The 16,641-nt window shown below is 44.1% G+C and overlaps 2 protein-coding genes across 2 annotated transcripts; both read right to left on the reverse strand.

Moving 5' to 3' along the window:
- Window positions 1-4,872: 4,872 nt before the first annotated feature.
- Window positions 4,873-6,645, reverse strand: LOC308165662 (GTPase IMAP family member 9-like; the record flags this gene model as incomplete). Its single annotated transcript, XM_080539812.1, has 2 exons — window positions 4,873-5,420; window positions 6,624-6,645. The coding sequence occupies 2 exons, from the start codon at window positions 6,643-6,645 to the stop codon at window positions 4,873-4,875; spliced, it is 570 nt and encodes a 189-aa protein (XP_080395938.1).
- A 3,082-nt stretch (window positions 6,646-9,727) lies between these two features.
- Window positions 9,728-13,152, reverse strand: LOC308165663 (UDP-glucuronosyltransferase 2C1-like; the record flags this gene model as incomplete). The annotated part of the gene is made up of 2 exons (XM_080539813.1): window positions 13,052-13,152; window positions 9,728-11,328 (listed from the first exon to the last, which is right to left on the reverse strand). The coding sequence occupies exon 2, from the start codon at window positions 11,306-11,308 to the stop codon at window positions 9,728-9,730; it is 1,581 nt and encodes a 526-aa protein (XP_080395939.1). The 5' UTR covers window positions 11,309-11,328; window positions 13,052-13,152.
- Between the last annotated feature and the right edge of the window lie 3,489 nt (window positions 13,153-16,641).

Raw genomic sequence — 16,641 nt, forward strand, 5'->3', positions numbered from 1 at the left:
CAATTGTTTAACAATAGAAACAACTTTGAGACAGTTGACCCAAAAAAAACATAGAGGGAAAACTCCCCGGTGGGAAGAAACCTTGAGAGGAACCAGGCTCAGAGGGGGATTCAGGACCAGGAGGGTATTCCACGCGATTAACTCTGATCCAGGTTTAAATCAGATCCGGGCGCTAATTTAAGCTTGCGGTCGGTTCCATCAATGTGGCTCAAATAATTCGCTGCTTGGTTGCTATGCAACCAATCCTTCTGAGTAATTCTGGTCGCGAGCAGACTTACAGGCTGGTTTAGGTAATGCGTGCGTCAGAAATGTCTAACAGGCGGAAACTACATCCCGAACGACAGTTCCTCAAGTGTCTTTTAGGAAATATTAGTTCCCACTTTTTATGAGATAGATAGATAGTTTGACTGTGTGATAGATAGATAATTTGATATTTTGAAAGTGTGATCGATCGATAGATAGATAGTTTGATTGTGTGATAGATAACTTGATATTTTGAAAGTGTGAAAGATAAATAGATAGATAAATAAAAAAGTGTAAAAAAAAAAAGGTATCTCTATCAACTTGCATTGGCATCATCACAGCAGTGTGTTTGGCGCAGGGGTTAAGGCAGCCAGCTAGAGGTCTGAAGGTTCACGATCACGGAACACAACTTGATTTAATTTAATTTAATTTAATTTCTTTTTTTTTTTACATTTAACCAAAGCCTTCATGCAAATCGTTTTACAATATATATATATATATATATATATATATATATATATATATATATCTGTCTAAGTGAATCATCTATCCATCAGTAATCATAAGAAAAAAGAATCTATGCCAAATCAAGGGTCCAGTTAGAAGAACATTATTTACTACTCAGAAAGGCTTCAAACACCATTGTAATCGTGTCAGTTCTTGTAAATTAGCCTGCACCATCATTGTATAGCCTACATACTTTTTTAGATTATATTTTAGATTAGATTCAGACAACGAAATGCAGTAAAAAGTGTGTCAGAAGAGGGATTTGAACCACCGTCTTAAAATGACGAATAAATACTATGGCAGTGGTCGATACCACTATGCCATCGTGACGATATGACTATATGTAGCCTGCTGCTGATATCCCGACAGTAGTAAATATTCATTTATTAAAATATGAACATATAACAATAACTGGGGCTAGTATGACCTACGCATTTAATCGGTCAGCAATTTCTTGCCAAACCATTTCCCTCGCCTTGTTAATTGCGGCAGTATTGCACTATTTTACATCTTATTTTTCGTCTTCATTAAGATCAATAAGTAGGAGTGCTGCGTAGTATCTTGTAGTGTAGTATCTTCATTTCGACAGTTTGACTCTTCGGGGCTCTTTATGTCTGCGTGCACGCGCCCATATCGAGGATTTCTAAGCCGGTGTTCTGTGAACATTCATGACACAAGCCTGATCCTCGTTCGAGGAATCACCTGAGGCTTGAATTCCAATCACGAGTTGCCTGATCGCGGCATTTCTTTTTTTATCGCCGATACTAATCAACGTTCGTGGAATACCCCCCAGGAGTCAGCCATCCACACCTCTCAGCAGGAGGGAGTCAGCCCCATCCACACCTCTCAGCAGGGTCTACTGTTGGAGAACCTCTGGATCCTCTGAGAAGGAGAGTTTACGTTTACGCTTTGAATCCTCTGTGGGGACATCTGTCCTCCTTCTCTTGGGTGTCAGCGGTGACCCATCCTCAGATCCAATACCAGTATCTGCTCTGCTGCTTTCACTGTCTGTTCAAAACAACAGCAACAACAACAACAGATCAGATTCTGGGAAAGCTTTGCTGGCGCACAGGGCCATATTCCACTAACGGTGGCTTAATATAGCGGCGCTATAATTAAATGCGGCGCTCAGGGACCTCGAGATTGGTATTCAAGCCTCAGGTGATTCCTCGAATGAGGATCAGCCTTGTGTCATCAGTGTTCACAGAAGACAGGCTTACAAATCTTCGATATGGGCGCGTGCACGCAGACATACGCAGCCCAGAAGAGTCGATCTGTCGAAATGAAGATACTCCACTCTGCAGGGGTACTACATTTGCGCAGCATTCCGAATTATTGATTTTTTATGAAGACGGAAAAATAAGATGTAAAATAGTGCAATACTGCCGCAATTAACAAGGCGAGGGAAATGGTTTGGCAAGAAATTGCTGACCGATTAAATGCGTAGGTCATACTAGCCCCAGTTATTGTTATATGTTCATATTTTAATAAATGAATATTTACTACTGTGGTGATATGAGCAGCAGGCTACAAACCGTCATATTGCCACAATGGCCTAGTGGTATCGACCGCTGCCATAGGATTTATTCGTCATTTTATATCGGTGGTTCAAATCCCTCTTCAGGCGCACTTTTTACTGCATTTCGTTGTCTGAATCTAATCTAAAATCTCATCTAAAAAAGTATTGTAGGCTATAAAATTATGGTGCAGGCTAATTTACAAGAACTGACACGATTACAATGGTGTTTGAAACCTTTGCATGAAATCTTCGGTTAAATGTAAAAAAAAAAAAAATGAATGACTAAGTCAAGTCTCGAACTCGCAACCTTTGGAACTCGAGTCCGCAGCCTTAACCACTACGCCAACCAGACCGCTGTAATGATGGCAATGCAAGTTGAGATAATTACTTTTTTTTTTTTTTACACTCTTTTCGATCTATCTATCACACTTTCAAAATATCAAGTTATCTATCACACAATCAAACTATCTATCGATCGATCACACTTTCAAAATATCAAATTATCTATCTATCACACAGTCAAACTATCTAATCTATCTATCTCATGTGAAGTGGGAACTAATATTTCCTAAAAGACACATGAGGAACTTTCGTTCAGGGTTTAGTTTCCGCCTGTGAGCCTTTTTTGACGCACGGATGACTATAGCCTGTGTTTTAGCCTGGTCGGGACCAGGCTAATTATATCTGACTCAGAAGGAGCTCAACCAAGCAGCGAATTATTTGAGCCACATTGATGGCACCGAACGCAAGCTAACATTTTCGAGGCTTAGAACTTTATCGAGGCTTAGAACTTTATCGAGCTTTGTGGAATAGGGCCCAGGGCCCTGAGTCAGATATAATTAGCCTGGTCCCGACCAGGCTAAAACACAGGCTATAGTCATCCGTGCGTCAAAAAAGGCTCACAGGCGGAAACTAAACCCTGAACGAAAGTTCCTCATGTGTCTTTTAGGAAATATTAGTTCCCACTTCACATGAGATAGATAGATTAGATAGTTTGACTGTGTGATAGATAGATAATTTGATATTTTGAAAGTGTGATCGATCGATAGATAGTTTGATTGTGTGATAGATAACTTGATATTTTGAAAGTGTGATAGATAGATAAAGAAAAGAGTGTAAAAAAAAAAAGAAGTAATTGTCTCAACTTGCATTGCCGTCATGACAGCGGTCTGGCCCTGGCGTAGTGGTTAAGGCTGCGGACTCGAGTTCCAAAGGTTGCGAGTTCGAGACTTGACTAAGTCATTATTTATTTATTTTTTTACATTTAACCGAAGATTTCATGCAAAGGTTTCAAACACCATTGTAATCGTGTCAGTTCTTGTAAATTAGCCTGCACCATAATTTTATAGCCTACAATACTTTTTTAGATGAGATTTTAGATTAGATTCAGACAACGAAATGCAGTAAAAAGTGCGCCTGAAGAGGGATTTGAACCACCGATATAAAATGACGAATAAATCCTATGGCAGCGGTCGATACCACTAGGCCATTGTGGCAATATGACGGTTTGTAGCCTGCTGCTGATATCACCACAGTAGTAAATATTCATTTATTAAAATATGAACATATAACAATAACTGGGGCTAGTATGACCTACGTATTTAATCGGTCAGCAATTTCTTGCCAAACCATTTCCCTCGCCTTGTTAATTGCGGCAGTATTGCACTATTTTACATCTTATTTTTCCGTCTTCATAAAAAATCAATAATTCGGAATGCTGCGCAAATGTAGTACCCCTGCAGAGTGGAGTATCTTCATTTCGACAGATCGACTCTTCTGGGCTGCGTATGTCTGCGTGCACGCGCCCATATCGAAGATTTGTAAGCCTGTCTTCTGTGAACACTGATGACACAAGGCTGATCCTCATTCGAGGAATCACCTGAGGCTTGAAATCCAATCTCGAGTTCCCTGAGCGCCGCATTTATTTATAGCGCCGCTATACTGATCCACCTTTAGTGGAACACCCCCCAGGTATATATGTGTGTATGTATGTATGTGATGGAAGAGAGATGTTATCAGACAACCATACTCACTGTTCGGAGACAACGTCATGCTACCAGCTCTTCTTGGTGACTCAGCCACTGATCCACCCTTAGATATCTTCAGGTCAGACCCCGTCTCTGGTGTGCTGCCTCCACTCACTGTACAACAACATCAACAACAACAACCACAACAACAACAACAACAGATCAGATTCTGGGAAAGCTTTGCTGGAAACACTACAGTACATCAGGTATGTATGTATGTATGTATGTATGTATGTATGTATGTATGTGATGGAAGGGAGATGTCATCAGAGAACCATACTCACTGCTTAGAGGAGGAGGCTTTGATTGATTGATTGAAAACTTTATTAGAAGATTTGCAGAAGCTCCATGCTCCTAGCTCCTCTTGCTGACTCAGTCACTGATCCAATCTCAGATACCGTCAGGTCATACCCCGTCTCTGCTCTCAACAAAAAAACAACAACAACAACAACAACAACAACAACAGATCAGAAGCTTTGCTGGCACACTGGAATCACTACAGTATATCATGTACTGTATATGTGAGTCAGAGAACCATACTCACTGCTTGGAGGCAACCTTATGCTACCAGCTCCTCTAGGTGTCAGTGAAGGTTGATCCCCCCACTCCACTGTTCACTGCCACCATCTCCTCTATCTTCTCCAGCAGCTCTGTGACCTGAGTGCCATCACCCCTGTTCTTATCGTTGAGGACATGATACCTGTTGCCACATTTCTCAACAAGCCACTGGAGGTCCTTCCCTTTACTCTCAATGAGCTGCTCATTGGTTGTGAATCTCAAACTGTCCCTAAAGGTGAACAGCACTATAGTGTGACTCCACACTCCCTCACTGAGAAGTCTCAGGTGTCCCTCTATTGAACTTCTCCTTCTCTCAGTGAATGAAACATCCACCCGTATGACCAGGAGGAGAGTGTGAGGTCCTGGAGGACACAGAGACACACTGCTTACAATCTCCTGTTTAACCAGCTCAGGAGTCCTCTCTACAGGGTCCGTCCACCACCAGCCTGGAGTGTCGACCACAGTGACCTGCCTCCCTGCTACTTCTGCCTGTCTCTTCACACACTGAGCAGTTCTCAGGTCAAACTCCTCTCTGCCCAGGATGGTGTTTCCTGATGAACTCTTACCTGTTCCCCAGGAGCACAATCCTCAGCTCTGAGAGATGAAGAGAGGCATCTGTTAGAGAGAGAGAGAGAGAGAGAGAGAGAGAGAGAGAGAGAGAGAGAGAGAGAGAAAGAGAAAGAGAAAGAATGAATGAAAAGAAAGAAGTCATTTTATTCTCTCCAGCTCACAACAAAAGTGTGTGTGGGGGGAGCATGGCGTGCTCTGGCCTGCAGAGGGAGCCAGACTGTCGGTGGAAGGTGGGTGTCGGGGCTGATTACGGACAGGTGTCAGTAATCAGCCTCAGCATCCAGACGGTATTTTTAACCTGTGTGTGTTTGTTCCCCCTGGCAGTAAACACGGTGGTGAGAACCTGTAGCTGAGAGATCCCATGACCAGCGAGCCGATCAACTCCCGAAAGAGAGAGAGAGGTGAGCAACCGAGGCGCTGTCTCTGCTGGCTGAGAACTGCTATTATTGTTTGAATGTTTAATTGCTTTTAGGTTTGCTGAGATTACGCCAGCACACCCAAGTCGGGGTGCTGAGCCCACAAGACAATAACATCCAGCTACCATTACACCGTTCCTCTGTGTCGACCTCCCTCTGTGCTCGAGACTGCTACAGTGTGTGTGTGTGTGTGTGTGTGCATTTCATAGAATATAGTCTCCTATGCGCTTGTGATTTAACTTAAGTACTTTTAACTACATTTATTTTTCCTAAGTCTGTTCCTGTCTACTCTGGATTACTGCAGGTAAAAGTTGCTTCTCCCGAACTGTTTCAACTGCAATCATTGGTCTGGTGTCCTCTCCTAGATTAGATTCAACCTTCTTCAACCTTCTGGAATTTTTGTTTTGTTTCTTTTTGTTATTACTACTCGATCTTTTCAGTTTGTAAAGCGTCTTTGAGTGTCTAGAAAAGCGCTATAATTCTAATTTATTATTATTATTATTGTCATTGCACAGAGGACAACGGAATGTATTTTTTGCTCTAGGCACAGGGTCAGCCATAGTCAGCGCCCCTGGAGCAATTAAGTGTTTAAGTGCCTTGCTCAAGTGCACAACAGCAGTGGTAGCACCTTAGATATGATGCCAGCAACCCTCCAGTCACCAGCTCACATGCAGCTTCCTCCTGAAGCAGGGAGCGAACCAGTGATCTTCTGATTGCTAGCTGGCCTCTCTAACCTCTAGGCTACTGCTACCCCCCCTTTCAGTTTTTACATTAACAGTTTACCTGGACGGCCCGCTTTGGCCATTGTTGCAGTCGACAGGTAGGGCTGGACAGGTAGGGTTGAGCTGGAGGCCAAGGCCAGGTGATGACTGATAACGCTGCTCCGCGGGACTTTGGCCTTCACGTCACCAGGTTAGGGCGAGTTAGGGCGAGCGAACACAAGACTCCAAGCACGGTCTGGGGGAAAACAAAGAGACAAGATATGAGACATTTAGACCGGCTGTAGATCGCGGTCAAGACTGATTGTTTAAAGGAAGTATGAATGAAGACATATCCTCTAGTCAGAATGCATCTCTCTCAGGTGAGGCACAGGCCCACCCTAACCGTCACCATAGACCTAACCCTATCACCACCAACAACAACCCTAACCCTAGCACCAACACCAACAACAACTGTAACTGTCGCCATAGACCTAACCCTATCACCATCAACAACAACAACAACCGTAACTGTCACCATAGATCTAACCCTATCACAATCAACAACAACAACAACAGCAAAAAAAGGTTCTGATTAGGGCTGCACGATTAATCGATTTTAAATCGAAATCGCGATTTGAAATTATGCGATTAGCTAATCGCAAAGCCTGCGATTTATTATTTTTTTATTATTTTTTTGCTATTTAGCTGACGCTTTTAATCCAAAGCGATTTACAATTACGAATTACAGGGACATTCCCCCTGGAGTAACTGAGGGCTAAGTGCCTTACTCAAGGGCACACTAGTAGTGGTGTGGTTTCAGGCGGGATTTGAACTCACACAACCTTCCGATCACAAGTCCAACTCACTAGACCACCACTACCCGTATGGGATACGTCATACAGCGCGTCGGATTCAACGTCAATGAACGTCAACGTCAATGAACGTCAACAATGAACGTGAACGTCAATGAACGTCAACGTCAATGAACGCACACCAACAACATCGCACGTGAAACGCCCACGTTTCGGTAGCTAGCAATAGCAACATTCATGGTGGATAATGGCTTCAGCAGAAGTAGTTTGATGGTATCATGTGGTAATGCTCTCTGAAAATAGATAGATTCATCCAATCACCTGCCAAGTATTTTTTGAAAGTACCTGCCCTTTTCCAAACAGCTTCCAATTAAGCTTTCCTAGATGGTTGTGTGAAACAAACCACCTGAGTCAGGTTAGTAATGCTCCATCACATGTTTTAATCTGAAGCTTGATTTTAAAGCAACCCAACTTTAAAGCAACCCAATGTAAGTTTAGTTCTTTCACTCGTAGCTCGGGCTGTGGGGGTGCTAGAGGAGGGAGCCTCTAAGTCCCCTGAAGACGTACAAACAAACTGCACGTTGATACGACCTTCCTAGCCGGAGATATGGCCACACTTTACAAAAAGTTTTTTTTTTTTTTTTTTTTTTTTTGCTATTGAAAAAAATAATAATCGCAAATTAATCGCAATCGCGATATCTGTCCAAATAATCGCAATTCGATTTTTTCCCCAAATCGTGCAGCCCTAGTTCTGATGCGACAACAATTGAGCAAGACAAGCAACAGAAAGATATGTTCAAACTGCTCATACCTTCTCTCATCAGCTGCAGGACGAACGGAGGGAACAGATCAAATAAAGAAGGAGTGATGTGATACTTAAAACCAGTAAAACCACCCAGGCGCAGTAAACCTCTGGAGTGAGGCCCAACCAACCCCATGACCTTAGGCAGCTCTGAGTTACACATTAACAGAGTTGTGATTGTGAAGAATGATTCTACAGACAGACAGGCCCACGCAAACTAATGAAGTATGTTACCCAGTTTATATTGATGTGTGATAAAGTTAGCCTGTGGTTCTATGGCCTTGATAGCAGCTAGGCTAAATGTGGCCCAGTCTGCTAGGAATACAAGCTAACCTGTATAACCTTCTTGGCTTTAAATCTATGTTACTACTACAGATGCGTTCATAAATTCGCTCTCAGAGCGCCAGAGCGCACATTGGGTTCAAAGTAATTTGATTGGACAAGAGGCATTCCATGAGTGCTGATCAGATTTCCAGAGCGAAATTACGAACGCAGCCAAAATGTCGCTGTCCACGTTGTGGAAGGTCTGTCTGACTAGTCAACACCAACAACATTATGAGGGATTATATTTGTTGCCATATGTTGGTTTAAACATTAATTGTGAGAACAGAATGTCCGAAATTATTTATTTTCTACTTTATTTATTTGTTGTTGTTGTTGTTGTTGTTGTTGTTGTTTTTATGTGGAAAAGCACCCTTCAGACATCAGGGTCAATCATGTAACCATGGTAACGCCCCCTGTGTTCCCGCCTTGTGAGCAGGCTGGTCACGTGACTGCGGGCAGACTGGTCACGTGACACAGCAAGGCAGCATTCGTAAATCAGCCGGAGCCACACTGGGTTCGACGTCATAAAGAGATCAAGTCATTTGATTGGACAAGAGGCAGTCACGTGGACGCCCCTGCGCTCTCAGAGCTTATTTACGAACGCGGCCTCGCTCTCAGAGCTCCATCTAGCGCCGTTAAAACTTCTGGTGACTCTTTTCACCGTTTTCGAGGCTTCAAAATAAAAGCGTGAGTCTTCCAGTAGGGGGCAGCAGATACCTGTGCCTGTCATAGCTGGCTGTGGTGAGCTCAACAGCCATGGTTACAGACACGTGAATCTGTCCTCATGTTGAGGCAACAACATAGGGCCTGGGCTATTAACAACACCTGTAATGAAATCACCAAGTCTCTCTCTGTTTAGATCGCTCTTTTATTAAAGCAACGCTGTAAAATAGTTTATTTTTTTCAGTTAAAGATCAAATGGTCAGTTCATCTCCCTCCTTTGAATTGGGGATGTGAGGGTGGTGTGTATTTGTGACTTATGGTGTGTGTGTGTGTGTGTGTGTGTGTGTGTGTGTTTGAAACATGTCTGCTGTAAAATAAGCTGCATGAACACCACACAGTTTTATAAATGTACTTTAGTGATCAGATAATGTTTCACATCAAGGAGAGGAGGAGAACCTTCCATACAAGATTATGTGACTTTCATATTAAACGATTTCACCATATATAATAAAACACCTCAAGTTTTATTAAATGGAATCTGAGGGAGTGTTGGGGAATATGAAGGTCTAGGTGTGTGTTCGGGTTCTACTGGTGTTTAATCTTCTTTCTAGAACACACCCTGCAGCATAAGAGTCTGATAACAGAGACAGTAGTCATCAGGAGAAGCAGCGCCACAGTTAATAAGAACACCCCCACGTCTACAGAGTGGTAGGAGTACCACGGCATCTTGTAGGACTCTGTGCGCAGGTGAGCAGCACCCCTGTGTCTCATGACGAACTCGATCCAGAAGAGGGCGCTGTCTAGTGGTTTCATCGGTGTGTCCCTGTGTAGCCTGGAGAGCCTCTGCATGTTCTCTCTGTAGGACGGCTCCTGTAGCACTTCCTGTGCGGCCTGGAGGAAGACGTCTCTGTTCAAGGTGAAGATATCCACGGTCTTCGCCGCTCCTCGCACCCTCATCTTGGAAAGGTTGTCAGGTTGATCAAAGATCAGGGGGAGGCCTAGGATTGGTACACCGTGGTACAAGGCCTCTTGAAGTCCGTTAGTTCCTCCGTGAGCTACAAAGAGCCTGGTCTTGGGATGTCCTAACAGGTCGTTCTGAGGCATCCAGTCCACTAGTAAGGTGTTGTTGCCCAGGGTAACAGGCCTGTCTCCCTTGTACCTCCAGATGACCTTCTGGGGCAATTGGGCAAAAGCGGCGGCGATGTCGTCAGCTAGATCATGTGGAAGCTCCCCGACTAAAGTCCCCAACGACATGATGATGACCCCATGTTCTCCTGAGCTCTGGACGAACTGCTCCAGGTCTTGGGGAAGAGGCTTGGCAGGTTTGCATTGGAACCCTCCCATGTAGATGACGTTGGGCATGGTGGGGCGAGGGAACTCAAACACAAAGTCAACTCTCATCAGCCAAAGGTCTGCTGCTTGAACCAGGGGGAAGTAGTCAACCTCAGGACCAAAGTAATGATGACTCAAAGCGTTGTAATGTGGACTTATATAAAACACATATTGGGCTAACATCATGGTATAAATCAGTACATTAAGAACCCTCTCCTTGAAGCTCATGACGTCAGTGAGCTCTAACCCCATCATAGGGATGTAGGAGAGAGGAGAGGGAGCGATGGCAAGATGAGCTTCACCGCCCAAGGTCCATCTCACGTTATAAACAAGCGGTAGACTGAGGTAGTGGGCCAGCATTTCCCCTCCCGGCATGGCCGGGTCGGTCAGAACCAGATCATACTTGGCGTCCTCTAGAGATCGCATCAGGTCCTTGTTGTCGAACATGTGTCTGACCAAGTTGCACACTTGCTTAACCATGACCACAGTCTTATCCAGCACCTCCATCTCCAGCCTGAAGCGATCCCAGGCAGACCGTCCCTCCCGCTGGATCTGCAAGAGGCTCGACACAAACTCTTGGACAAAGTCCTCGCCAAACGCGCCTGTGGTGTCGATGGTGATCGTACTGTAGTGAGGGGAGGTTTCCTTGATGTACCAGCTGTCTGACGGGCGCACGACTGAAACGCTGTGTCCCCTTGAGTGCAGCGCCTCGACGATGACTTTCATGTTGATCCAGTGGCTACCGTCCACCGGGAACACAAGGACCTTCCCTCCGTGGACAGCAGCCGCAGAGAGGACCAGGAGGGCGGTCAAGACTAGCTGAAGCTGAGGCATCTTGTGTCCGCTCAGAGCACCTGAGAGAGGATCATAATTACATTATCGTACCACATGTTAATTATGTCATAACAAAGAAGCTAGACGGCAACTGACTAAATATAGTTGTTGTCATGTTTGGTAATGAAAAATTAAATCTGAAATGTCTCCAAATACAGAGAGGACATTTTTCTATACAGTAAGGCCCAATCCCAATACACTCCTTGCCCCAACAATTTAGCCCTACCCCTCAGTTTTGTACGTTCATGCGTAGGGTGTCCCGATTCTTGTTGGTGTAGAGGGGTAGGGTGAAGTGGTAGGGCTACTTGGCCCTCCAAACAGAGTTTTTCAGAGGCACACTCAAAATCAAGTGTGTGCATTATCTTAGTTTTATGTAATTTCAATGTATTATAGACAGTTATAGTTTCTTTATAACAAGCATAACAAAGCTAGCTAACATTACAACATTGTTTTAAGGTTGATTTGTGCAGTTCAGTCCCACATTTTGACATTTACATGTCACATTTCCCCCCATTGATGGCATATGACACTCAAAATGTAACTTAAGTTCAGCAGCAAAGTTACTGTTATCTCTCCTCTAATATCAGTGCAGACTGGCAGGGTAGGAGCAGGGTTGCTAGCTTACAGAGCACCGCTATTCTGTCATGAACTGGCCTGGTAATGAAGCATTGTTCTTTTTTATTTGATGACTTGATCGTTTGATCGATTGATATAAGTTTCAATACATACATATCATATCAAATACATATCATAAACATGGCTAATACACTGTACATATTGTAAGCATAGCTAATGCACTATAAACATACCTAATACACTGTACATATCGTAAGCATAGCTAATGCACTATAAACATACCTAATACACTGTACATATCATAAACTGTTCCAATCAAGCAAAGCATTAGAGGGGGATGTTCAAATACAGAATTTGTAGACTGACTCTGTAGCAGCATAAACATACAGTCCTACTAGTACCGGTTTGTGTTCAAACAGCTAAATAACACAAATGAACAGACTATCCTGATCTGGATGAGGTGAAACACACGGGAGGCAGTACAGGAGTCTAGGCTCCCACACCAGCAGGCTGGAGAACAGCTTCTTCCCCACAGCGGTCAGGCTGCTGAACTCTAGACCCCGGTGGTAACCTTGCCTCTCTACCCCCCCCCCCCCCCGCCCCCCATCCACCCCCAAACAGGATGAACTTTGCACACCCCACCCAGCCCCCCCACCCCGCCCCTCCCAGCCCCCTTCTCTCCCCCCAACAGGATGAACTTTGCTGTTTTTGCAGATAGTAGTCTACATACTGTTACTGATAACGACTACTGTATATCTGACTGTACTTACCTCACCCTGCCTGTACACATATCTCTACATACCTATGGCTGCACTATGCACTATTACACATCCTACTGTACATACCTCACCTCTGCATGTACATATATCTGTACATACCTCGCCTCTGCATGTACATATATCTGTACATACCTCACCTCTGTACATATATCTGTATTCTGTACATACCTCACCTCTGCATGTACATATATATATATATATATATATATATATATATATATATATATATATATATATATATATACACACACCTATGGCTGCACTATGCACTATCTGTCTGGATGCCAAATGCATTTCGTTGTCACTGTACTGTACTATGCCAATGACAATTAAATTGAATCTGCAATAATCAGTCACTGTATGTGCACATCTTATCACCCAGGTTTACCTTAAGAGTCAGTGATTCAGGCTCCTGGTTGTAAAGATGCATGCGTGTGCGTCCAGCGCAGTTATCCTCTCCACAAAGGTCCCTGGTAGAGCAGTCAGTGTCAGTCTGACAGAGTGGACACAGAGGGAAGCGTTAGAGCGTCCAGCTACAGACAGAAGTGTAATTCTTACACTTAGAGTTAGAGTTAGAGCTCCATGGTTAACTGACTCACCTGTCAGCAGACAGAAGTGTAATACTCTAGAGTTAGAGCTCCATGGTTAACTGACTCACCTGTAAACAGACAGAAGTGTGATACTCTAGAGTTAGAGCTCCATGGTTAACTGACTCACCTGTCAGCAGACAGAAGTGTAATACTCTAGAGTTAGAGCTCCATGGTTAACTGACTCACCTGTCAGCAGACAGAAGTGTAATACTCTAGAGTTAGAGCTCCATGGTTAACTGACTCACCTGTCAGAAGACAGAAGTGCATTACTCTAGAGTTAGAGCTCCATGGTTAACTGACTCACCTGTCAGCAGACAGAAGTGTAATACTCTAGAGTTAGAGCTCCATGGTTAACTGACTCACCTGTCAGAAGACAGAAGTGCATTACTCTAGAGTTAGAGCTCCATGGTTAACTGACTCACCTGTCAGCAGACAGAAGTGTAATACTCTAGAGTTAGAGCTCCATGGTTAAGAGCTTATCACTGCTGTGCAGTGCAGTCCAATGTCCAGGTTAAAGCCACAGTCTGCAATGTTTCCAACATTAACGCTCACCCCTATTTTCCTGATGGTACAAATGGCAGATTGTGACTTTAACACATCTTAGGCACAGCCCTCAGACTCAGCACTGGGTCCCCCCAGGGGTGCGTGCTAAGCCCCATCCTCTACAACCTCTACACCTACGACTTCACCCCCGTCCACCCCAGCAACTCCATCGTAAAGTTTGCAGACGACACCACCGTGGTGGGCTGCATCTCGGGGGGGACGAGGCGGCGTACAGGGATGAGGTAGAGCAGCTGAGCAAGCTGTGCAAGGCTAACAACCTGCTGCTGAACAAGTCAAAGACCCAGGAAATCATCGTGGAGGAAAAAATCTGAGGTCCAGCCCCTGCTCATCGACGGAGAGAGCGTGGAGAGAGTCTCAGCCCTCCGATTCCTGGGGGTGCACATACAAGATGACCTGTCCTGGAAGAACAACACAGCAGCCACCATCAAGAAGGCACAACAGCGGCTCTACTTCCTGAGAGTCCTCAGGAAGGAACACAACAAGCAGGAGATACTGGTGGCCTTCTACCGCGGCGGAGTGGAGAGCATCCTCACCTACGGCATCTGCAACTGGTTCTCCAGCTGCACAACCGCGGAGAGAAATGCGCTACAGAGAGTCGTGAGAACAGCCCAGAAGATCACCGGCGCCCCCCTCCCCTCTCTGGAAGAGCTGTACAACACACGCTGTCTCAGGAAGGCCTCCAAGATCTCCAGAGACCCAACCCACCCTGGGTACGAACACTTTGCCCGGCTGCACTCGAAAAGGCGGTACAGGACCATGGCCGCAAGGACAAACAGACTGAAGCACAGCTTCTACCCCAGGGCCATCCAGGCCCTGAACACAGCAAAGACCTAGGTTCTGGGCCCTGGACAGTCTGGACGGATTGATGGCAGCTGCTGGATTGAAAAAATCAGGTGTAGTGCTGAGGCACAAATATGTACATTTCAAGCCTGCAAACTGCGACACTTTAAATGAATGTGCAATAACACTATGTGCAATATGACAACCCTAGTCGTCTATCTGTACAGTATAGTATAGTGGATAGTGTACATAGCCTTTATTTATGTAAACCAGCTCCTTTCCCGTCTTTTTTTTTGTTTAGTTTTTTTTGTTTCCTAGCACCAGGGGAGCCACCCCTCCCAAATTGTGTTATTTGGTACCTGTACTATAGCAATGACAATAAAGATCATTCATTCATCATACATGGTGGACACACCTAGAGCACAAGAACAGGTCACCTCAGGTCATACATGGTGGACACACCTACAGTACAGCACATGAACAGGTCACCTCAGATCATACATGGTGGACACACCTACAGCACATGAACAGGTCACCTCAGGTCATACATGGTGGACACACCTGTCATGTGTCATGTGACTGTCTATTCTGTTGGGTTGGTCTTCGCTGTTTCAAACAGAAAGGTTAAAATGCAAAAGGAAACCAAATCGTAACGTCTGTCTAATATCATGTTATATTTTAAATGATGATTGTTCAATGTTTAAATGTTACATGGTTACGTTGATTAAAAAAAAGGCAGCCAAAATGAGTCTGTGCAACTATTTTCCTCTCAGGTGAAATTACCCTAACTTGCACTACAAGATGGACACTGTGTTTGAGGAGAAAAAGCAGAATAATCAAAACAACAACAACAACAACTAGAACAGGGGTGTATTCCATTCCTTCTAAAGGAAGATCCAGGCTTATTTTTGATAACTCTCACCAGACTCTTTTTTATCAAAATAAGCCTGGCTTTTCCTTTAGCGATGTTGATGTAATACCCCCCATGTTCAAACTGTTCATACCTTCTCTCAGCAGCTGCAGGACGAACAGAGGAATGAAATGAAGAAGGAGTGATGTGATAGGTTAGTCCTGATCTGAGGCTACAGTAGAACCACCCTGGAGGCCCAGCAGCTCTGAGTTACACATGAACAGTTGTGGTTGAAGGATGATTCTACAGACAGACAAATGAAGTATGTTACCCAGTTTATATTGATGTGTGATAAAGTTAGCCTGTGGTTCTTTGGCCTTGATAGCAGCTAGGGTAAGTGTGTGGCCCAGTCTGCAAGAAATACAAGCTAACCTGTTTATTTGACACTTTATAATAATAATAACTTTTATTTGTATAGCACTTTTCCTGAAAATGTTGCAGCTCAGAGCTTTAATCATTATATAATCATCATTTAATTATTTATATATGCCACACTCAACCTTCTTGGCTCTAGATCTATGTTACACAATACCACGGTCCACGTTGTGGAAGGTCTGTCTGACTAGTCAACACCAACATCCCTACATTAGGGAGGCCAAATGCATAAATACACTCACTGAACACTTTATTAGGAACACCTGGGGGGTGTTCCATCAACGTCACTAAAGGACAATCTAGGCTTATTTATATAAGTCTCATGACACTTGGACGCCTGGATTTTCCTGTAGTGACGTTGATGGAATACCCCCCTGTACACCTTCTCATCCATCCAGGTGTGAAGGTGTGGGGAATGTTTTCTTGGCACACTTTGGGCTTGTTGTCAATCATTAGTCAGACCTTGTCAAACCTGTCAGTCATGGCTTAAATGCTGCATCCTATTTGAGTAAAGCTGCTGAAATTATTTATTTTCAACTTTATTTATTTGTTGTTGTTTTTATGTGGAAAACTTCCGACATCAGGGTCAACCATGTAACCATGGTAACGCCCCCTGTCTTCAACCATGTAACCATGGTAATGCCCCCTGTGTTCAACCATGTAACAATGGTAAATTGGAAAGTTCCACCTTCAGAAAACTTTTTTAAAGATAGTGTAGAGAAATAGTTCAATGTATTTGAAAGGATTATTCCGTTTTTA

This window comes from Nansenia antarctica (genome assembly GCF_963989245.1).
Source record: "Nansenia antarctica genome assembly, chromosome: 9".
NCBI classification, from domain to species: domain Eukaryota; kingdom Metazoa; phylum Chordata; class Actinopteri; order Argentiniformes; family Microstomatidae; genus Nansenia; species Nansenia antarctica.